The sequence below is a fragment of the Agelaius phoeniceus genome, chromosome 13 (genome assembly GCF_051311805.1).
Source record: "Agelaius phoeniceus isolate bAgePho1 chromosome 13, bAgePho1.hap1, whole genome shotgun sequence".
NCBI lineage: Eukaryota > Metazoa > Chordata > Aves > Passeriformes > Icteridae > Agelaius > Agelaius phoeniceus.
The window spans coordinates 16,224,340-16,247,438 of NC_135277.1; the positions used below are offsets into that span (position 1 = coordinate 16,224,340).

Below are 23,099 nucleotides of genomic sequence, written 5' to 3' on the forward strand. Positions count from 1 at the left end.
GTGATGGAGATCACAGATTATCTTCCCAGGAAAAAGAACAGTGATGAATATTTATTTGAAGATTATGAAAATTAAGCCAAATTTAAAACCAAAAAATCTTGGGAAAGAGATTATTTCACACTGGAGAGAACAAGCTGTGCATTTTCTAAAAAGGGAGAAAAATTATTAAAAGAAGAACAATAAATAGTGTGCCTTCTTTTCAAGAAATTGTTACCTAGCAAGTATGGACTCCAAGCTGCCTTTTACAGCTACAGAAAACCTGCCCTACCAACATAACTCATTACATGAAATAAGCTAGATTTAGTTTTTATGTTAATTCTTCATCAAAATCTAAAGGTCTTAACCTTCACTAAAATATATGGAAATATATTTTATTCTTCACTACTTACAACGTTACCATTTATTAATAGGACTATTACTTTTCCTCTCACATTAAAAAATTTGAATTTAGGCAAAATATTGGTAAAATTTCAGTTCCCCACAGAAGAAATGCTAAACAACCAGTTCAATGCCAGTTATTAGAACAATTTACACAACTTTTAATATACTGAGGTTTGTATCAGTTTTCTTACAAAATACCAAACTTATTATGAAGTACAGGCCACCACAGCTTATTAGGATCATTTATCTTTGAATATTATTATGGCCACAATCAGATGTGGCTGTTCTTTGCCTTTTGGTAAGTACCCTTAAAATTCAAAGTAAATGGTGATATGCTACAAAAATTTATAGACAGTATTTTCCAAAAAACAACCTCTATGTTCTTTCATTGATCAGGAAAATACTGTGCCTGCTGAAAACAAAATAAATCTCAGTGAAATTTCCTGGAAAAAGAGCATTTAGTTTTTGGAAAGCAGTGCTGCATGGTATAACCTAGGAATATATATCTGGTGGAAACAGTAAATGAAATATCCATTTTAAATCACAGGAATGCAAAATGAATACTGAATTAGTAGATCTAATTCTACTGAAAGAAATCCAATGTTATCCTCTAAGCAAATTCTAAAGGTAATGTTGACTTTCTCTTTGCTCCTCTGCCTACCTTGGCTAAGTCCCAGCACACCTGGAGAGTCTTCCTCAATGAACTGTCCACATTGCTCAAACCATACACATTGCCACAGACTGCTAGAGTGCCTTGTAAGGGAATTTTAACAGCTTTTGTAGGCATTTTCCCTGCCCTTAATGGTTTCCATTTAGTTTTAGCAAGAAGGACTTCAAAGAAAACCTTCTCAGGTACCTCCAGCGGCTGTGCCCTTGGAGCATCACTGCAATGAGTGAGTTCTCCACCAAGCTGCTGCAGTGCAGAATGAACCATCCTTGTCCTGGTAATGAACCTGCAGCTCAATTCTGTCTCATCAAAGAGATGTATCCCTCAACACCCACTTAAAAATACCTTTTGCACTAATTTTCTTTTTAAATCCAGAAATCCAGTCCTTAGGTTCAAACTGCACAGGAAACAGGTGGGTTGGAGTTGGACAGCGTTAAGAAAAGGAAGGGCTTCCTCAGAACAGACCATGCCACTGCTGCTTTGCTACCAGCCTTCAGGGTACCTGGACATCTACTGAGCAAGGTATTTCTGAATGATTCCCATGGGATTCCCAGGGATGAACATCCCTGCTTTCCAAAGCTACAGGCCAGCCCCTCCAGGAGCCCCCCTCAGGTCTCTGCTGTGAGCTGCAGCACAGGCGACACACAAAACTAACCAGGGCTGCTACTGTGCTTCTGCATCTTCCTTCAACATGCAACTGGCATTCTGCTTCATCACAGCTCTCACTGCTCCAAAGTGGAATAAAGCTCCCACTGCACTCTGGGATGGCCACCACACCACACCAGGGCAGCCAGGCTGCTGTGCAGCCACACCAGGGCAGCTGTGACCGTGGGGTCACACTTGTGCTGGGCACAAAGCAAGGAGACAAAGCTTTGCACCCCCCTGCACAGACACTCATCTCTTTTTTCATCATCTTATCTGTGATTAGCTGCTGACTTGAAGAGAACTGTAGGGTTCAACAAGCACATTCATGCCCCAGGCTGTGGGGCCAGGAGAGCAGCCATGATGGTTGAACACATTTGTTCACAGGAACTCGAGCACCTCTGTGCACCACGGTTCTCAGCGTTCTCAGCTTTCACATGGGGCACTGTGGATTAATATCAGACTTCATCCACACAGCTCATTAAAGTCAGAGCAGAGTAATAATGCCTTGTGTCACAAAAACAATCTCCCTCTGAAGGTACAGATCAAAGCCTGGGATTATCACCGTGGGCAGACCGACACCATTCAGGTGTGAAACAAGAATAACAAATAGCTTGGGATTGGGTGACAACTGGCACCTGAGGAGAACTGCTGCTACATCACCCTCCAGACCAGGGGAAAAATATTTATCAGTGTGTTTTATTGAGCTCTCACCAGTTACCTGAAAAAAATGAGGTTTTAGAATCCACTGAGTCACACTGAAGTACAGGAAGTCCAATCCTTTAAATAATTAAATTCATGAGTAATTTTACCTGCCCAGCCATAGTTCACACCACAAAAATAACAACCATCAGAGCATAAAAGGGAGTAAGGCCAGTGCAGTGTTTTCAAAGCAAACTTTTGCCATCCTTTCATTTAAATAAGAATGAAACTCATCTGTTTGGGGTGGGTGTATTTCTAATAAATGTTATGCAGGATAAAGGGGTAATCAGCACACTTCTTCTGAAAGCCTTTCACTTCTTTGTAATTATTATTTTTATATAAGTAAATGCTAAGTGCAGTCAGAATTTATGAGATTAAATTAATTTATCCTCTCCCTAAAAGCATTCTGGGTTTCTTCTTATGGCAACGTGAGGGGTCATCAATGGTCTGGTCCTGCACTAGGCCGAGCACATTCTGGCCCTAAATCCTCAGATACTGGGAAACCACCAGATCTTTGGAGAATTCAGGCCATTATAAATGCAAAACATTATAAAGAGAGGCTCTTTTTTAAGGGAAGCTGCTGTCATTATGATCTGCATTCAGCCTACCAAAACTTTTCAGAGCAGTTTTAGTTTCAGCTACATCAATTTTAGCTGTGCAATTTCTCTGAAGCTCTGTTTTAAAGGCTTATGTACAATATACTAATTTTACTAGTTCTGTCCTAACAGAACACTTTTGATCTCAGGATTAAACCAGAGCCAGCAACGATGGTCATTCTGTACTTCTGCCATCATTTTTCATACTTGCTCCTCATCCTCTGAGCTGCACAGCTGAGATCAGCAACATCACAAAGTAAGGGCTCAGCTCCTGTGAAGGTGACAGAATCTGTGGCACAAAGAGCAGGCACTGCTCTGTGCTGGGAGGTACAGCTGCAAGATAAAGAAACAAAACAAGAACTGAATGCTGACATGGGTTTCCTCATGGGCACCTGTGGATGTTCCTCTCTCTGCTCGTGTGATGATGGCTCAGTGACCCATTAGAGCAGAAATACTCCTGCTCCTTCTCTCCTGTGTTACTGCCATGCATTCTCCAAAGCCAAGAACCACTGGTAAAAATCCCAAGGTATCCTGTACCTGTCTCAGGGGGAGACCCTCAGTCTCCAGCTGAAAAAGCCATGAAGTAAAAGTAAGATAGGAAACATCCACCATGGGATATTTAATGGCATTTTGTTCAGACACATGTTGTTGTTTAAAGTTTTACAGAACACTGAAGTAATTTTTAGAACAACTGACATAAATTTCTGTAGAAGTTTCAATACTTTATTTACAAACAAGGTGATAAAGACTAATATTATTGCCCATGTAAAACTGCAGTCATCACAAAGCAGACAGAAATTAGATTATTTACAAAAAATGTCTTTGCTATTCCTTCCTTCTCCCTCCATTCTCAACTGTTCTCACTTTTGGTCAAGTCATTGAAAATCCTGAAGCTTTCCAAATGCAACAGATGGGCCTCATCTACAAACTACATGAGAAATTGAGTTGCCAAAAGCATTAAAGCTAAAGCTAATAAGGTCACCCCTGAAGTCACATTCTTGCTGGTTACTGCCTAGTCCCCTTCAACTGCCTGAACCAGAAAATCTACCCTGTTAGTCTGATATCTTGAAGTTCATAATTTTAGTTGACTAAGCACTTCTTATAACCAATGTTTTCTCTGTTTCTTAAATGATATGTTTACACTACAAGGATAACAGCATTATAATCAATATCCCCTGAAATAAAAGTAATTTTTTTCAGACTCCAGAACAAACATAATTGCAAAGTGTTCCATGGACAGTGCAGCAAATGCTACAGAATGCTGAAATGCTATATAGCTGAGCAGGGTCCACTTCTGCTTGGATGAGGAAAACCATACCTTAAACTGGATTCTGAACCTCAGTAATCTGTATAAAATACAGCTGCACAAGGAATTTCCCAACTGACATCCTCTCCATACAGCAGCCATTCACAAGACCAATATTCTTCAGCAGCTCTCCCTATTTAGTGTCCTAATTACAGCAGGAGCACCCATGGATCTGGCCCTGGCAGGTGAAACCTTGGCTATGTAGTTCTCAAACCAGAACACAACTGCAAAATTATGTTCCTACCCCATGTTTTTCACTGTGACACTTGGCTCTCTGTATTACATAGAAGTTATTATTCATTTCACTACTCAGAAAATATTAATAGGAACTTTATTAAATTGTGAAGTGTGCCAAAGAGAATTCTTCCTAACAAAATTCCCTCCTTCTAAAATTAGAGGTAACCATAACACAAATACTTATTTCCTGTTCCTTTCTTTTTAAGTAAGTGCTGCCTTTTTATGAATTCTGCCTGGGGCATGCCTGCACAGGCAGGACAATATTGCAGCAAAGCCAAGAAAGAATACAAAAATAACAGAATAACCAGCCCTACAGTATTTTGGCAGTGCTGGTGCAGGGCAGCCCCAGTGCAGATGCTCTGTGTTATTTATCCCTGCTCTCCCTAAGCACAGAGTTCCCGAGCACAGGAAGGGACAGGGGGCTCTGGGATCCCTGGAGCAGGAGAAGGCAGGAGCTGCAGGGCACCCAGGGGACCAGGAGCTGCTGGCACCTGCTCCAAGCTCAGGAGGCAGCTCTGCAGGGCATCCCTGGCCAGAGGGGCAGGGCAAGGCTGGCAGTGCCACGGCCACCCAGGGCTCCTGACCTGTGCTCCATCATTCACAAACTCACCAAGCCACAGATCTGCAAAACCTTCCTGCCCATTGGACTCTCACCCACAAAATCCGAGCCAAAATGACCTTGCTGAATCTCAGAGCTTGTAGGTTTTTTCCCCCTCTGTTATTTTTTCATTTTCATTCCCTTCTATATTTCTGGATTCTGGCCAGAACTGAAGCAGAAGTGCCAAAATACCGTAAGGCTGGTTATTCTGTTATTTTTGTACTCTTTCCAACCTTGAATCCCCAAGTTCTGAAAGAAAAGGAATTCTTCTAAGTGTTCTAACCCAGTTCTGCAGACCAAGGCAACCTCAAAAACATCTGTCTTCAGCTTTTTATCTAAACTGAGTCTTCAGAACTTCCAAATACTTGTTATTACTTGCCCTCTCACATCAGCATTAAAATATAAACATGAGGAAGACTATATAGAAATACTTGTAGTAGCTTATATCACATAATAATAGCTGTCATTCATTTACCATTTTTATATAGAAAATACATATATCAAACTTTCCATAAAATATTTTCCACAAAGGTAATGTACATAAGGAGTATATTCTAGCAAATCAATAGGTAACTATTCTGAAGCCTACATATATCTTTTGGATTTACATCTCTACCTGTTTCAAAATAAACAATAGCCTGCAACTGCAGAAAATCATTAAAAAGTGTTTTCACTATTTATTACCAATGTCAGGAATAATGGTTTCTTACTTGTGTATATAATCACTTAAGGGATATATTTGCCAACTTTTGAAGGGTTTTTAGGGTTCACTTCTAAATCACACTACCACAGGAATATTTGTTCATGATTTTACTACATGTTTCAACAGAATTCCTCACTATCTTATTTTTTCCTCATGATCTAGGACAATATTTAATATGGAAAACAGATGCTGAAGCAGACTATGAGTTATATCAAAAGCACACTTCAATTTTAAACAATGACAGCCTGAAACACAAATGATCAGTAATTCTTCATCATGAAGAGATCAAATACTATTATAAGACCACAAGTGAAGATCCACTCCAAAATATGAGGAATCATAACAAGGAAGGTAATCCTTATTAATGAATGTTACTAGAGGTGCCACATGTATATGAAACAGCTTATAATGCAATGAATTTTCAGATGTTATTTTCTCAAAATCAAGATTTTAATTATTCCCATTTCTATGCTAGACTGTACTTTAGAAGATGAGTTGAGAGCACTAAAAAACTTTTATTATTCATTCAAAACTGAAGAGTGACCTTTCATTGTACAACTAGGTTTTCCTTGACATCTGGGATTTAGGGTTTTTTTTTCCATGAGGGACTAATCCTGCTTTTTTCAGCATGCCCAAATGAAAAATTGTTTTTACTGCTGACAGTGACTGCACTTTCAGTCACCTTGCTTGTCCATGGATTCAATGACAACAGTCTGCCACTAAGATAAATAATATTCTTAATAGGAACTTTAAGTATTTCTTCAGATTTTTAATACCATTCCCACTTGGAACTCCAAAATGCAGGAACAGAAAGTGAAGTAAAGGTGTCTGTTGTGTGTGATGAGAATTCTGCATCCTGGCCATGGAAAGCATCCCTGCAGATGAGGGAGGAAGGCTGGGAGGCTCTGACTTTATCACCTGGCTGCAAGGACAGATCAAGCTGAGGGGAAGGGGGGGATCAGAGTCCAGCTGGGCCTGCCAGCAGTAGTTTCTTTTACTGGTTGTGGATATTGGAGATGCCCAAGCCAAAAACAGGAAGGGTGCAGCTGCTGGCAGTGATCTATCCCAATTAAAGACACAGCCAATACACGATTAATCACAGCCATTTTTGCCAAGAAAAACAATACTTTATAATAAATTAAAGGTAAGAAGCTATTGCTCTGCAAAGTACAAAAAACTAGAATTGATGTATGGGGTACTGAGAGACCTTCTGTAAACTGCAACAAGGATCAGACTTTAGAATCATTGATTTTCATGACAATGTCTTCCAGGACAGAATTATTCCCAGCAGAATGACATGGCCAGAGCTCCTGGACTGAAAGGACCACAGGTACCACAAGGTATGAAATATCCATAAACAAAAATGAAGCACACATGCCTGGCATAATTCCACTCCTCTAGCAACACAACTCTGCTCTAAAAGACATCCTTCCTTCCTCAGGAGAAAAAAAAATGAGTAAAGCCAACTCAACCAGAACCTGAGGCTTTACTGGGATGGGAAGTTCTTGTTTGCAAGTGATTTACAGATTGTTTCCCCTGAGCAACAGAGAAGAAGAATGGGCTACTGTTGGAGAACTATAATAAGATGCCAAGAAAAAAACTGAATTTACTATGAAGTCTGTGGATAAAGCAAACAGGAATATTGTTCTACATATGACCAAACCATATGCAGCACCATACAGCCCAGAAATGGCTGCAGCACCACCAGAGCTGGGCCAGGGCCATGTCCCTGAGCTGGAATGGTCATCATGGAGCAGCCAAATGCCAGGAGAGGTGAAGGCAAACACCAGGGCAAGAGCCAGGCTGGACACACTGAGCCCCCTGGGGCTGCCCCTGGATCCTGCAAGTGCCCCAGGCCAGGATGGATGGGGCTTGGGGCAGCCTGGGACAGTGGAAGGTGTCCCTGCCATGGCAGGGGTGGCTCTGAGGAGCTCTAAGATCCCTTCCACCCAAACCAGTCTGATTCTGTGAACACAGGTAGACATGTAACATACATCTGAATGTTCCAGAATAAAAAAGAAAAGTATTAATTGTGTCTAATGGTTTTTAAAAGCCACATACCCACAGGTATAAACCTCTCCAACTCCTCTATTAGATGAAACTAAAAATGTGACCCTGCTTAGTATTGTTACTTTGCATTTTGCTTAATCATATCTTTTAGACAGGCTACCAAAGGAGTTCATAAAACACTACTCTTCATTTAAATACAAGAACTTGAAAACAGTCTGATTCAGAAAGGAAAACAAAAGCATTTTTTCAATACTGCAAAGGCTAAAGCAACAAAACAGTAGTGATATATAATTTTATTGGAATGAAAACATAGTGTATTAAAAAAAAAATTAGCAAAATCCTGGCACCACCATGTGTCTAGACAAGAAAAATCCTTGTAGATACAGATGAGGAACAACAAGGGTCAGACATTAAGCTATTGCCACATCTTTTTCCCTCAGTAGTTTCCTTTGCAAGAAATAATGGAAGCAGCACACACCTCTAGGAAAAGAGCTCCTTGCCCCTAAAATCTAAAAACCTTTCAGAAGTTCCAAGTGCTGTGAACAGGAGCTGTGGCTGTGGGTGGTGCTGGCTGGCACAGCACAGCTCTGCCTCGGGCTCCCAGCACTCCCGGGCTCACGGCTTTACCTGGGGCACTGCCAGCACAGGAGGCACTCTGTAAATCACAGCTGGGCACAGCTGGGCCAGGACAGCTCCCACTGCAGCCCCAGCCAGCTGGGCAGCCACACTCCACAGGGAGCTTTAGTCACTGGCCAGCAGCTTTTTTTAAAGGAATGTGTGTGGGCTCAAGCAACCAGGTCTTTATATAAATCCCCACATTTTAACGCTGTCAGTCTTCAGACAACAACCACCCCTCTACTCCATCATGGGATTATGTTTTCATTTGATCTAAATGCACCTCTTAGAAGTCCTTTGTTGCCTTTATATAATGACAAAAGAATCAGTTTTCTCTCCTGATAAGAAAAAGCACATTTTTCACATGTGCAAACAACAGTTCATTAATATTCCTCCATCCTTCTTTGGAATACATAAAATTGTAGCATGCACCTTATATAAATTAACCAAATCCTGCCAAGTTATCTACTGCATCTGGTTTTTAGAAGAGCTTTTCACTTATTAGAAACATTCATAGACCACATGGAATGACATGATTTATATTCTGAAAGTCCCTTTAAACCATGGCATTTAAAGGCCAGGAGATACAGAGAGAGCTGGGACAATGGTTCAAAGGGAGCTCTTGGGTGTATTTCTCCAAACAAACCAGGAGAGACAAGAAAGGCAAAGGCAAAAGGGAAAGCAGAGGGGCATAAAAGGGGCATAAAAATTGTGCCTGTAGCTCCTAAAATCTGTAGGAGCTACAAGTAGGAGAAAACGTCCACAAGGTCCTTGCAGAGACTCCTCAGCATAATGAAATCACCAGGTGTTGTCCTGTGGCTTTTGCAGGCACCTTTTCAGTGAGGCCTTTGTGCCACACAGGCTTTCATTCAGCAAAGCAATTAGTCAGGACTACCAACATACTAATTGATTCCAGTGAAGTCAATGAAAGCAAATTGCTTACACTGTTTACATCCTTTGCTGAACTAAAAGCAAGGTGGATGTTGAGAGAGGGGACGGGAAATCAATAGCACAGAAAATGGCACTGCAGAAGCAGGAGAAGCTGAGAGTTTGATGGAAGCAGCCAGGCACTTATCAGAGAGATAATGTAGGCAGCAAGCTCTTACTGCACAGCAGATAATGCTGAAAGGATGTGGGCCAGTGGGAGCTCTGAGAGCTCCAGAAATGCACTGAAGATGATTTTCAGCCTGCTGCCAGTTTTACCACCTAGGTGAATTAATGCATCTACAAGAGGCCAGACAAAAGCAAAGTTACAAAGGAGGTAACCAATGGGAACAGAACTTAATTTGCTTTTACAGGATAACACTGTTAGAAAACCAAGAGCTGTTTGCTGTAAGAGAAAGCTGCAACTGTTTCAGCTGCAGATTAATAAAGCCCCAAATGAAGAAAATCCAAAAGGCTGACGTGCAATGAAGCTGCCACACAATCTGAGAATGAACTCCATGCTTTTCATTTTTGTATCTTCATTCACAGCAAAACTATTTTCTTTGCACGTTTCACATCCACAAATGAATTCCCCTTCCTGACAGTGTAATCCCACTTGTCAGCTCCTGCACCAGACATGCTGGAATTAAGCACAATAAGCACTTAATGCCAAACCAGTGAGACATTGCTCCAACATGAAGTCTGCTTTTGCCTCTGAAAATGTCTCTAAAATTACAGAATTTATAGACATTACAGCAAAGAGAAAACCCCTAGAATACAGCAGCTTCTTTTTATTTCTGGCAAGATCAACTCCTACCACCCCAACTGGCCCAGAGGAACCAATGTCCGTGACCATGAAGAAGTTTTTAACTTTTTGCTTACAGTCAAATTAACCAAGAAAAATCCTTATGTTGTGAAGAAAAATTATACAATCATTTGCTTCAATCAGTTTCCAAAGCCTTGAGGAGACACCTAAATCTGAGGTACCGATATGGACAAAATTAAAGTATTTCAAATCTTGTGATTTCCCAAGTAATAGTAAAGAAATTCTATTATCAGATTAGAATTTCATAAAAGCTTTCTTTGCAGGCAGCTACCTAATATACTAAAGAGGCTGAACACAAAATGAGTCAAAGATCAAGAGTAAGTTATCTGAGGTGTCAAGTGCATGAGGCTAAAGGTGAAATTTTATTAGGTCAAAGGTGATATAAATAAAATCTTTTATGTCAAACAAGAAGGGTCACAGACAAGACATATATAATCTAAAGACATCACAGATGACAAGTAATAATTTTAAGTAGCACAAGTTTGTTCTCACTAGAGTTACCTTCACTGACTAAAAAATTGAAACGGGTGTTAAACAAATAACTATGACTATTACAAAGCTGCCCTGGAATGTGGGTTCACTTCTGTATAAAACTTGGGAATTTTTTTTTCAAGTATTTCAAAACTTGAGAAGTTACTGAATGCTTTAGTTGTGAAGTTGGCATTAACTATGCTTGCTGAATAACAGATACACAAAGCAGATTGCTCTGGTTAGTAAAACTGCTTTCCTCCTCTACACTGCCCAGATCTATAATGAGCATCTTACTACTGCTCTTTGAACAAAAAAAAGGTAATAAAAAGCAGAGAAGGCCTCAGACCTGGAAAATTTCAGGTTACAATAATATAGCTCAGAATTTTATACTTGGACTAAGTGAAATATAGCTATGAATAATATATAAAATACCTAAGAATGGAGGCATCCATACATTGCCAGTATGCCAAATACTGTGCACCATCCTGATTAAGGATATTGGAATCTGCTATAGTAACTCTCAAGCTGTTCATTCACTTAGAATTGTTCTCTCCTTTCTCTCTTGCACTAAGCATTATTCAAGGAATACCTACATTTAACCTTCATCTAGGCCTTAAGTTTTCATCAAATTTTTTTGCTAAGAAACCCTGGATTTAGGCACAAAAATCAGGATCTTTGTGCCCTCTAGTGGAACTTCTGTTTCCCCAGCTGGGTGCAAAGGCAGCTGTCAGTAGCTGACTGTTCTCCAGAAACTGGAATTGCTCAGCTGTCAAATGAGATGTGGAGAGTGTGGAATGCCCAGTGACAAGGAAATCCAGTCCAGTGTTCCTGCAGACTCTTCTGAGCCAGCTGCCCAGCAAGAACCACACTTCAGGCACCAGAAGTGGCCAGACAGGTACCAGCAAAGGCCAGAGAGATCCAAGAAAACATCAATCCATACCTGGGAGTGCCCACAACAGGACAGATCCTGGGAAATCTCACTGCTGCTATCTCCAGGCAAACAGGTGCAGTATGGAAATGTCTCACATACGTACACCAGCAAGGCTGGCACCTAAAATCCAAATCCAAAACCACCCAACTCCCACTAACCACTGTCCAAGAGGAAGAAAGAATCTAATAAACCAGTTTAGGTACTTTCACTACAGCTGGGAAGGGGCAGGAAAGTGCAACTCCACAAATATTTATTCCTCCAGACTACTGTGCCTATCCAGTTATCTTTTTCTGCTTTTTCAGTGATAACCACCTCTGTGGATTCCAGTACTTCAGAGACCCAAACTCTCCAAAGCTTTTTAAAAAGGAAAACATGTTACAACCAGATGTAAGAAGCTGAAAACAAAGAGAAGATTTCAGTAAATAAAAATAGTAAAAGAACTGTGAAGGAAAGTGAAAAAATCAGTGGACAGTGCCATCTGAATCAGCCTGGCTAGAAACAGATTTCCAAATACAAGTTCAATCTGAATTGGTGCTGAAGAACTGGCTTGCATGCACACTATTTCCTCCTAAAACCTGACAGATATAATGCAGGAGCATTCATAAATTTTTTTGGCTGTGGCAGAACTCAAATTCTCATTAAAAAACCCTTAATACTGTAGTTGAATTCTGGCATCAGCAACAAAAAATTACATGAGACAACTATGCAGATGTCCTTCCTACAGAGGAGTCGCCTCTTGGTAAAGTATAAAATCCTCAGTGCTTCCTCAAAATCACTCTAAATGCCAACTCTTCCAAAGAAGCTACTGAAAAACTATTATTCTTCTTAGTAACATTAATACTTCCAAAACGTTGCAAATCTTGCATTTTGAAGTAATTTAGCACTACAGTTTTCAGCATGATGGACCTTGATATACAGGATAGCACACCTGCTCACCTAGAAAAGGACTAAGAGATTTTCAGCAACAAGAAGAAACAAAGAAAATAGCAGGCTGGTGACAACTGTAATGTATAAGATTCATAGGATGAAAAGATAAATGTAGTGACATGCAAATGCCTTTGATTAACAGAAAAGCAATTAGTCACATTTTATAAAGAATCAACTTCAAATGGCAATTGCCTGCAGTATGTCAATGCACTGTTTCCTTCATTGCTTTTCATTGGCAGTCTGCTATGATCCCCATGCTAACAGAAACAGTTTTGTTCAACTCCTTTTCCAAGACTTTCATAGGCTGCTCAGCTGAATGGCATTTAAAACCAGGAGTAATTACAGAAAAAATAGCAGAAAATTTACCACTTCTTCATCTGAAAGCTCTCGTCCCTGTATGCTACTGTTTTCTCTCACAGCTTGTTGGTGTTTTTTCCCTTTAATGTGGCTGAAAAGATACACTTCTGATGAAATCTGTAATGATAATAATTTAATAGTTATTTTTCCTTTGCAAATTCAATAATATATAAATAACAGTACTTTAAATGTAATATAAACATGCTAATTTGTCAGGGGTATGTTCAGAAATTCAAGTACAGTACTTTACTCCTCAAGCTAATTTACATAAACATCTTTTATGCAAGACTTAACAATAAATTACAGAATGATTTGCTAGCCAGCAGTGTAATAATAGATAAAAAAATAAGTTAGGCTCTGCTCTCATTTTCACTTCAATCTAATTTTATATATTGGAGTTTCATTCTGAAATGCAACATCAGTGAGTACACAAGACTCCAGCCTGCTGAGCCTGACTTTCTGTTCCAGCACTGCCTGAGGTGATCCCATGCAATCTTGCCTAATGCAGCAATTACAGAGAAATAATGCTCAGTGGCATGTAAGGCCCTGCTAATGCACAGCCTCTGCAGAGCAGTGACAGAGTTATCAGTAGGAGATCTCCCAGCTCCGGCCCAGTGGCTGTGTGGCTTCTCTCCCCCACCATTCCTGGGACAGGGAGGGCAGCACAGGCAGAGAGCCCCAGCTGAGGTTGGGACACTGCCAAGCAATGTCCTTGGCTTCCAACAGAGACCAAAAAATCAGACACCAAAGGGAGAGAGGAGACAAAGAGAACACTCCTTTTCCTGTCCAACACTTTCAAGTGTCCAACCAAACTCAATTCAAGAACTTCTTGAGCTTGATGTGGTTTCTCTGTGAATTTCAGTCCAACTACACTTAACTAATCAGCTCCTGAACTCACAGGAAATTCAAATACCCACAGCATCTTACAACAAGGTGTTCCCAGCCCAGCTGCCTGCTATGTAAAGGATCACATTCTTGACTTTGCTTTAATCTATCTTTAAACTACCTTCTTCCATCTGATGCTCCCGAGTTCTTGCTTCTCTCAGCAGACAGCCAATAACTGAGCACTGCCCAGAGTCTCCATTCTACCCACAACTCTACAGCTCTTTTAAATCTTCCCTAACCCACCTGACTCATGGACAGAAGAATAAGATGCACTTTTTACAAAAGCAGAGCAGGGACACAGTAAATGTGCAAGTGAGTGAAGCAGATCTTGTAGCCTCATGCCTTGGGTTTGTCCTGCAATTCCAGCAGTTCCCCTCTGCCCAACTCACCATGACATTGCACAATGAGCACTGCTTCTTTCGCTCATAGGGTGTGAGCTTGGGTGCATAGTCAGTATTAGCATGTCTTCCACTACTGAGTTCAGCTGCTTTCTCTTTTCTCTGCTCAATTTGTTCCATGTGCCTTCTAATACTTTCATCATGCTGAATGGAAAATAAACAAAGCAACGAAAACACATTGAATGACAGCAAATGGAATTGAACTGTGCAAAGAAATATTGATGTATTTTTCAGCTAATGTATCTGTTTATACCTTCAGCTGAATCTTCTTCTGCAGTTCTTCCATGGCTTCTTGCTGAGCTGCAGTAAGAGCTGCCAGCCTCTCTTCTCGATCTCTAACCAAAGGATAGTAAGTACAGGGAGAATTTGTATCAGTGTAAAGCATTAATAATACTGACACATCTATGTCTGGAATGCAGAACAAGAAAACCCAAAAATGAAGTTGAAGATGGTTCAGTAGGAAAAAAAACCAACAAAAAACAACTTAGAGAATATGGATGTTTTCATTTGAAAGACTTAATCAAGACAAACACTTGAACCTTGTAGCAGAACCAGGATCACAGCTCAGTCCCAATCAGAGCACTGGCTATCAGAGTGACAGTCAAGAAGATGCCACAAAAGAGTGATGACTGTGACACCCTGTCACTGCTTGCATTCTTCAGCCAAGGGCTGCAGTCACTGAATCAATGGGGAAGAGCAGATGACACAGTGAAAATCCCCCTTTGCAACACTCAGGGCAGTGCTCTATAAAATGTTCATTGGTACAAATTTAAATACAGAAACTCCCAGAGAAAACTCTGACCAACAGTATCACCCTGTTGAAGAGATTTCGATTTTTTTTCTAAGAAAGAACAAGGGGTGTAACTTGACTTGTAACCATGACCATTAAGCAGAAACCCACAGGTAGAAGTTTCATCAAGACCCAACTTTCCAGTGGTCAGTAAGCCAAGGGAGCAACTAAATCCTGAAGGGGAAGAAAGTCAGCTACTCATGCTGTTTATACAAACAAAATTTGTAAAACGTGGTGGGAGAGAAGCCTGGCAGCTCTAAAGACATGATGAAGGCTCTGGGTAAAACTGAGCTATGCAGGAGTCAACCAAAGCCACCAGCCATCTTTTCAAAAAGCATTCCAAAATTAAAGAAATTAAAGGAGCCTGAGTGCCAAAACTAGAGAGCCTGACATAAGGACTATTATCCAAAGAGTAATAATGGATTTTGTCATGTGTGGATTCCTGTTTGTCTGGGTTTTTAAACAGAAATCTGATAGAAAGAAACAAGATCAGTTCCATAAATGTAGAAGTAACATTTTTAAAACAAAAAGCCACAGGAAATATAAAAGTGGATAGGAAAGAAGGAAGCAGAGGAAGTAAATCAAATGATAAACATTAAAAATTGTTCTTGCAGAGAGAAAAAGTGAATGAACTCTTCCAATCACTGTGTGTGTGGGAGGGGTGGGGAGGAGATTTTGGGTGAGAAGCATTAGGTACTTTATGTGTTATCACCCCTGAGGTACAGAAAGGAAAACTGAACTACAAGCTTATTTTAGTTGTTTCTTTTAGTCTGCATTTTTACATATTTGTTTAATGCTACAAACTGCAACAGATTATCACCATTTCATAGTTTGGGCTAATAATGTTTTGTCTTTGAAACAAAATTTTCAAGTTTCCATTTATAGAGCATCAACACAACTCCTGCACAAGCCTTTCTGAAAAGCATTCTTTTTACATAGTTAGGATAATTTATACAGTTTTGTGATTTCTATTGACAAGAACAACATTTTCTGTATTGTGGATTTCAACTCTCTGGAATATAAAATACTTTGAAATTACAACTAAAGCTTTACTGGAAACAAGTTAAGGGCAGAGGGGCTTTTGAAGTCAGTTTTAAGTACACTATTCCATTCATACAGATGTTTTAATCACCCACAGATGCACATGGTAAAGCTTATACTCAAGAAACTTTAACCAGATATTGCAAAAATTGCTCATTCCAGCCAGTATTAAATCTTCAGGATACAAGCCAAATCCTAGCTGCAGGAAAAAAACCCAACAAAACACCCAATGATACCTCCAAGGTTCCACCAAAACACACTGCAATCCAGGACAGAAGGGACAGCACAGCCAGATTCCTGTCAAGCTGAGCTCCAAACCCAGGACCCTGAGTCCTCCCCTCACTCTGTTATGGTATAGAAACCTCAGAACTGTTATTAGGGGATGTAATGACTGACAGAGCAGAATCACCACATTTTAAGGCACCATATGCATTCTTTCCTACTCTTTCCCAAAATTATCAAAAAAAAAAAAAAAAAAAGAAAGGAAAAGAAAAAAAGAAAAAATGTCTCATGTAATCAGTATCTGGCAAAGAAAACAAAAGAAAAACAAGTGCAAGCACAGTACTGCAATATCAAGTACAAAGGGTTTAAAAACTGAGTGTTAGAGCAAAAACACAGAGATTTGCTGACACACAATAGCAACAGAAGGCAAATGGAAACTGCTTCTCCTTACAAGTCATGAGGAAATTAATGGGGTGCAACAAAGGGATGGGGCAGAATTAACACTGATTAAACTCAAAGAGCAAGGAATTTCCTGCTTGAAGATTTTCAACAGGATCTAACTGTAGAAGGCTTTAGAAGACAAAGATGTCACTAGGGCAATTATCAGCCATTTGGTTACTTTGAGGGTTTCCTCAAATTTCAGAAAGATATAGAAACCTCACACATGCAGGGTCTGTCTTCCCAAAACAGCATAACCAAATTCCCCATTAGTCCCAATCTTCCTCGAGTATTTGCAAATGGGTGTAAGATCCTGAGGGATCCCTTCCAAGTCACTCAACCTCAGGTGATTTGGGCTCAATACAATGAGGAAAGGTCCATGAAGTCCCAGCAAAGGCTACAGATCCTGCCCAGAATTCATTACACTTCTAATGGAAAGCTGACTCTCTTTATGATGTCGCTCAGGACTTCAGAAGATGAAAGGGATCAATGCATTTCTGAATATTTTACTTGGGGGACAAAAATCCTCTTTGTGACAATTTTGAAGAAAACAAGCCATGACATTAAAAATGTATCAGGAACCATTAGCAAACACCCATCATAGAAAAGACCTTAACTTTTCCCAAGGTTTTAAGGAATGCTTGTGGCAGGGGAACTGCAGGAAAGGAGGGAGAAATAGGAGGTGAATATAAAGAGAATTTGGTAAATTAAACAAGTAGAATATATCAGACTGCATCAGACTGGAAAGTAAACCTGTCTGGCACACCAACATTCATTCTCCCTGCACCTCAAAAGGAAGAGAGAGAAGAGTCCATGTGAAGTCCCCTTTATGAACTTTTAATTATGGGCAAAACTATAACTATATTCTGCTGCCTATAGTTCAGAGGCAGCAGAATTAATGAAGCCTGATTCCTGGCTGTGTGCTTCACAAATGTAATCTTTGGTGTCTACAACAATGTGAAATCAAATTGATGCCAGTAAGTCCAAAAGTTTCTGGAGAGCGGAGGAAATGGAGAACAAGGGTACATAAATCTTGTTTCCTTTAAAAACTAAGGTGAAATATGAAAAAGGCAAATTATTACAAGGTCTTGTCTGCAATAAAGCTAAGACGAATATAATAAAATACAGCTTTAAAACTTATATTGTGCATGTATGTAAGGAATACAAAAACATAATGCAGAATTTATGATGACTGACCTGAGTTCTTCTTTCAGGCCATTCATCAAGCATCCCTATCAATGATACTTTTGAAAATCCTAAGCCTGACAGCCCAGGAAGGTACTGCTGTTGCAGAGAAGGTGCAGTTTGCTGGGGAGGATAACAATGAAGGGAACCAAAGAAACAATTGCAAAGTCACCTGGCTCTCTCCCGTGCTGCATCTTCTCGTGCCTTTTCCTTCTCTTGCCTCTGCTGTTCAATCCGTGCTTCCTGCTCCTTCCTCTTCATCAGCAGCTCCTCCACCCGCGCCTGCCGCTCCGCTTCCAGGGCTCTCTTGCGCTCCTAGCCAGGGAAAAGAGAATTCTCGTTGCTCTTTTACTCATGAAACACACAGGAATTAAGAGAAGCTGCACTTGAACACAAAGCTGTATTCACTGTGCCCCTGCAGCTGCAGACCTGCCCTACCTGAACGGCCTCATCCCGTGCCTGCTTCTCCTCCTGCCTGCGCTGCCGCTCCTCCTGCAGCTCGTTCAGGCGCTGCTCGTACTCCTTCAGTTTGTTCAGCACGTCGTGCCGCTTGTTCTGAGCCTCCAGCGTGTTTATAAAAGCAATTTCATTGACCTGAAAACAATCAGAAAGGCTAAGAAAAGACCCAAGAAGTTGAAATAGATTTCATCTTGGGGAATTTCATCTATTTGTTAACTATTCATTTGATAATTAAACCGGTGGGACATTTCTCCAGAATGAGTTGGAAAATCATCAACTTGAGGATAAGTCTTTAGGTTTTGTAATGATTTTTTATTGTTTTGTTTGTTTTAACCAAGACAGCCCATGGAATATAAAAAGAAAATTTGAATTGTATCAGAGAAACAAGAAACTTTGGGTAAAATACAGAAAATTTCTCTCAATTCCTGTCAGCATCGAGACTTCATCAGTCCATTCTCTCAGTCACAAAATGTGTAATATTAAAACCCAGATGGATGAATCAGTAAAATACACAAGTACTAGTAGAATCCAACAGGGCTTTTGAGCTAACTTTAAATACATGTCAACTTACTGATCAAAAAAGTGTAAGTATACATAGTATGAATAAGAAAAAACCAAACAGGCTCATAGTCTAATATTTCTTATCCATATAGCCTGTTTCATGAACATATATTATGTTTTTCAACCACAGGGCAGTGCAGTACATAAGAACAAAAAAAAAATTAGTAAGAAAAGGTTAGCTAAAAAGAACTTCAATGTGTACACTAAATAAAACAGGTAAAGAGAACACATATGGCACAGACAAAAACAGATCATGAAAAAGGGTGGTAGGATTATGTTTGTAACTCTGTTTACTGACTGGAATCCATTTACAGGATGGCTTTTACAGGTCAGTAAACAAGCAAGCACTGGGAATTTAGATAACCAACTGGGCAGCAACAGTCACCATGGTCTGCAGCTATCCTACCCATCAGCTATTTCTCTAAAGCCTTCTGGCCCAATTAACCTTGATTTCCAGAAAACAAGAACCTCATGAGCCAGCAGATCCCACACAGTTAAACACACAATATTTGAAACATCTGCTTATCTGGGGAACTATGGCAAGTGTGATTTAGTTAGTACAATTACAGAAGTCACACTGGTGTAATGGAATAGTAATCAATGTATGGCAGACTGAATTAGGTAGTCTAGAAACCCTTTTAATCCAAGAGAGAAACAGCAACTAAGTAAGAAAGTGCAATCAGTTTTGCTGTGCTTATCTTGAAACACAAATGAACAGCTGCATCAATCACAGCTGAGATACATGCTCATCATATAATGAAACAGTTCCAAGGAGATGCATGTATCTTCACTTAGGAAAAACAGATTTTAAAATAAAATACTTCATTTCTTTTATGCTGCTTTTGGCTGGAATAGAGTTAATTCTCTTTGCAGTAGCTAGGATGGGACTATGTTTTGGATTTGTGCTGGAAACTATGCTGACAACACAGGGATCTTTGAATTACTGTTGAGCAGGGCTTGCACAGCATCAAGGCCAAGGGACCAAAGGGATATCTGAGACCACAGGACATCAGTGCAGCAACAAAACTGGGGAGAGGTTGGTGTGGGGACACTGCTCAGGGACTGGCAATTGTTTCTTTTGGCATCACTTGTCTTTCTTTATCATTTATCTGTCTTTGCTATATTCCTTTTTCTTTGAACTGATTTTTCCCCATCCAGTTATTAAACTGTTTCTGTATCAACTCATGAGATTTCTTACCTTTACACTTCTGATTCTCTCTTCCTCCCCCAATCCCATGGGACAGGAGGCAGAATAAGTGTGTGGTTGTGTGGTGCTTAGCTGCAAGCTGGGGTTAACCCACTAAAAATGTCATCAAAGTACTATGAAGGAAGCAAACCAAAAAGCATCCATCTAGTGACTGCCTTATGGAATTATGTATTAAGTCACAAGAGCACTAAATATACTTAATTTAGAATAGCTGCCACATATTAACTGCAGGTCTCTGTCTATTCCCAGCTGCTCAACAACATCACTGGTACAAAACACAGCAACACAACTACTGTTTAAGGACACAGAATGCTGGATCTAGAATGGCTTTTTAACAAATGAGAAGAAAAATGAGCTCCCCCATGGAGCTGGAAAAGCAGAGAATTGATCATCAGATCTTCTAGTCCTTCCAGGAGGACTAGGTATCACCAAAAATGCTGCCACACTCTGTGAGGAACAAAAGCAGCAAGATAATGATCAGCTCTTTTTTTCAACCCATCTTTTCTCCCACAACAACCCACCATGATGTCTAACAACAGCTAATGAATTTTAAGTTGTTTTAGAGAAAAGTGCACCATTTAGGCATCAGCATTCATCTGCTTCATGGCTCACAGTGTTCATATCTAAACTGCACTGTCCTTCACAAACTACTTCAAAGCACTCTGAGTACAACATTTACAAAAGCACAGCTATCATATAGTTCCTTTGAAAACAAAGTCACCCACCTTAGCTTCTTCCTCTTGTGCTTTTTTCACAATTGCTTGTAGCTGCACTTCACGTTTGAATTCTGCATGGAGTAACTTCTCCTCCATCATCCTGCGCCTCTGATCTAACAATTCTTCTTTCCATTTCCTCACATCTTTCTCCTACACACAAGGAGTCAAGTCATTACTAACACAACCTCTGACAACAGGGCCTGAATCTTCTAATCCTTGAAGCTTTCTTCACAGTAATAAAATATTTTCATGCCCTACACAAAGCCTGCCTTAAGTTTAATTCGAAGTACACTGCTTCAGTTTGGTGAGTTTTTACCATTTCTGTTGAATACATGCAATACATTTCTCTTCCTGTCATACCTTCCCTGAATCTGAGATTGTTGCCTATAAAACAGTCAAGAAGTTCATTATTTGAAATAATGCTTTCTTTAATTGCTGTGATGCACAAGTCAGGTGTGAAAACTATGTAAACTCAGATGGAGATGACAACTTCATTTCCACTAGACAACTTCATTTCACCATTAGTTTGAATCTCTAATATGTCTACTATGTGGAAAAAAATCCTTTCCTGCAAGGCAGCAGAGCAGCCCTTTACATCACAGAAAACTTACCCTCTCCATTAATTTCTGAAGCTTCAGTGTCTTTTCTTCACGTAACTTTTCTCTCAGCTGTTGAGCTTTCATTTGTTTCTCCTCATGCTTCTTTTTGGATTCTGCTATTGTTCTTTTAATAAAACCAAAGAAGAGTAAAATCAAGTTAGACAATATTAACTGACAGTGCAGCAAACATTTCTATGCCATTTCACTAAGAGAAAACAAATAGGCCACTGGAGGGCAATTATATCCTGTAAATGTGAATACTGTTCTTCTAGACTTCTTTAGTTAGCGGACAATGAAGTACGAGCCCACTCATGAAAAAATACAGATTTCTGTAGCACTTTCCACCCAGAGACTCAAGGAGAGCAGATTTTTGAAGAGTTTCCAGCAGCCATGAGTTAGGCTGCCAGTTTTCCCTGGCTGAGCCAGGCAGGCTCCAAGGGCAGCACCTCTTGCGTGAGGGTGAGGAGAGTTTCTCGTGCATGTGGATGCCGTGGCCGGGGGGACGCGCGGGCTCCTCCTCCACTCGGTCTCCCCAGGAGTTGCTCTGGCGCCACGACTCACGAGCTGCACAGGGACAAACAAAGGTGGGCTGTCACAGACATGTTTTAGGAAAAATCCTTTCCTTAGGATTTTTTCTCCTGAGGCCTCAGAAATAAATGTAAACAATGATTATCTGCTGTGTGGAATGCAACAGGTGCATCTGTGATTGGTGTCCTGTGGTTGTTTTTGATTAATGGCCAATCATAGTCCGGCTGTCTCAGACTCTCTGGTCAGTCACAAGATTTTGTTATCATTCCATTCTTTTCCTTTCCTTGCTAGCCTTCTGATGAAATCCTTTCTTCTATTCTTTTAGTATAGTTTTAGTATAATATTTATCATAAAATAATAAATCAGCCTTCTGAAACATGGAGTCAGATCCTCATCTCTTCCCTCATCCTGGCACCCCTCCGAACACCGCCACAGTGGGGATAATTTAAACACACTTTTCTACAAGAAATGCCAATAATAAGGATTAGTCTCTCTAGTTCTCTCTCAGATGGGTTTCCTTGGGCCAGGGTGCAAATACAGACTGAAGCATCTTTAATACCTGTCCTTTTTTAATGCTTAATGATTTTATTACACTTTTATCCAGATGATAATATAAATCTGGATTAAAAACCATAAAATTCTAATAGAGAGATGCAGAAAGAGAACTGAAGAACAATGAGACACAGAGACAGTCTGAACACAAAGTCCATCCTTCCTCAGGAAACAACAGAGAAGATAACATTACTTGGAATGTGTTGGGCAAACTTCGAAAACCTTAACTGGCCATGAATAAAACAGGCATTTTTCTAAATTTTAGATTTCCATGTAAGCACAGTAATATACAAAAATTTACCTTCATAATCTGCCAGAACATCATTCCAGTCCATAGACAAGCCACAGAAGGATATGCTTCCATTGCCCATATTAGCCTGAAATTTAATATGAACCAGAGAGTAAAAACAAACTTTAACTCACAGGTGCACACACATTAAACAGTGCCAACTTAGCAATATTCAGCAATGTTTCCAAACAGAACTGGCCTCCCCAAAGGTCAATGCTGTTCCCACTCTGACAGTAAAAATGAAGACTTTTGCTTCATCTACTCTTCCACAGTAGCAATGAATGTAAGAAGTGTCAGCTCCCCCTGTTTTGCACCCAGAAATCAGCAGCAGGACAC

General features: G+C 40.1%; 1 protein-coding gene across 4 annotated transcripts in view; it reads right to left on the reverse strand.

Annotated features, from left to right (window-relative positions):
- The window catches only part of SCAPER (S-phase cyclin A associated protein in the ER), a 142,988-nt gene that overhangs the window by 82,153 nt on the left and 37,736 nt on the right, over positions 1-23,099 (reverse strand). For all 4 annotated transcript variants that reach the window (XM_077185411.1, XM_077185410.1, XM_077185409.1 and 1 more), the window contains exons 12-20: positions 22,776-22,851; positions 21,841-21,958; positions 21,407-21,518; positions 20,805-20,945; positions 18,291-18,446; positions 18,025-18,167; positions 14,430-14,511; positions 14,168-14,320; positions 12,903-13,010 (exon numbers count right to left, since the gene is read on the reverse strand). In XM_077185411.1, the coding sequence (XP_077041526.1) occupies positions 12,903-13,010; positions 14,168-14,320; positions 14,430-14,511; positions 18,025-18,167; positions 18,291-18,446; positions 20,805-20,945; positions 21,407-21,518; positions 21,841-21,958; positions 22,776-22,851 (1,089 nt within the window). The remainder of the gene's footprint in view (positions 1-12,902; positions 13,011-14,167; positions 14,321-14,429; positions 14,512-18,024; positions 18,168-18,290; positions 18,447-20,804; positions 20,946-21,406; positions 21,519-21,840; positions 21,959-22,775; positions 22,852-23,099) is intronic.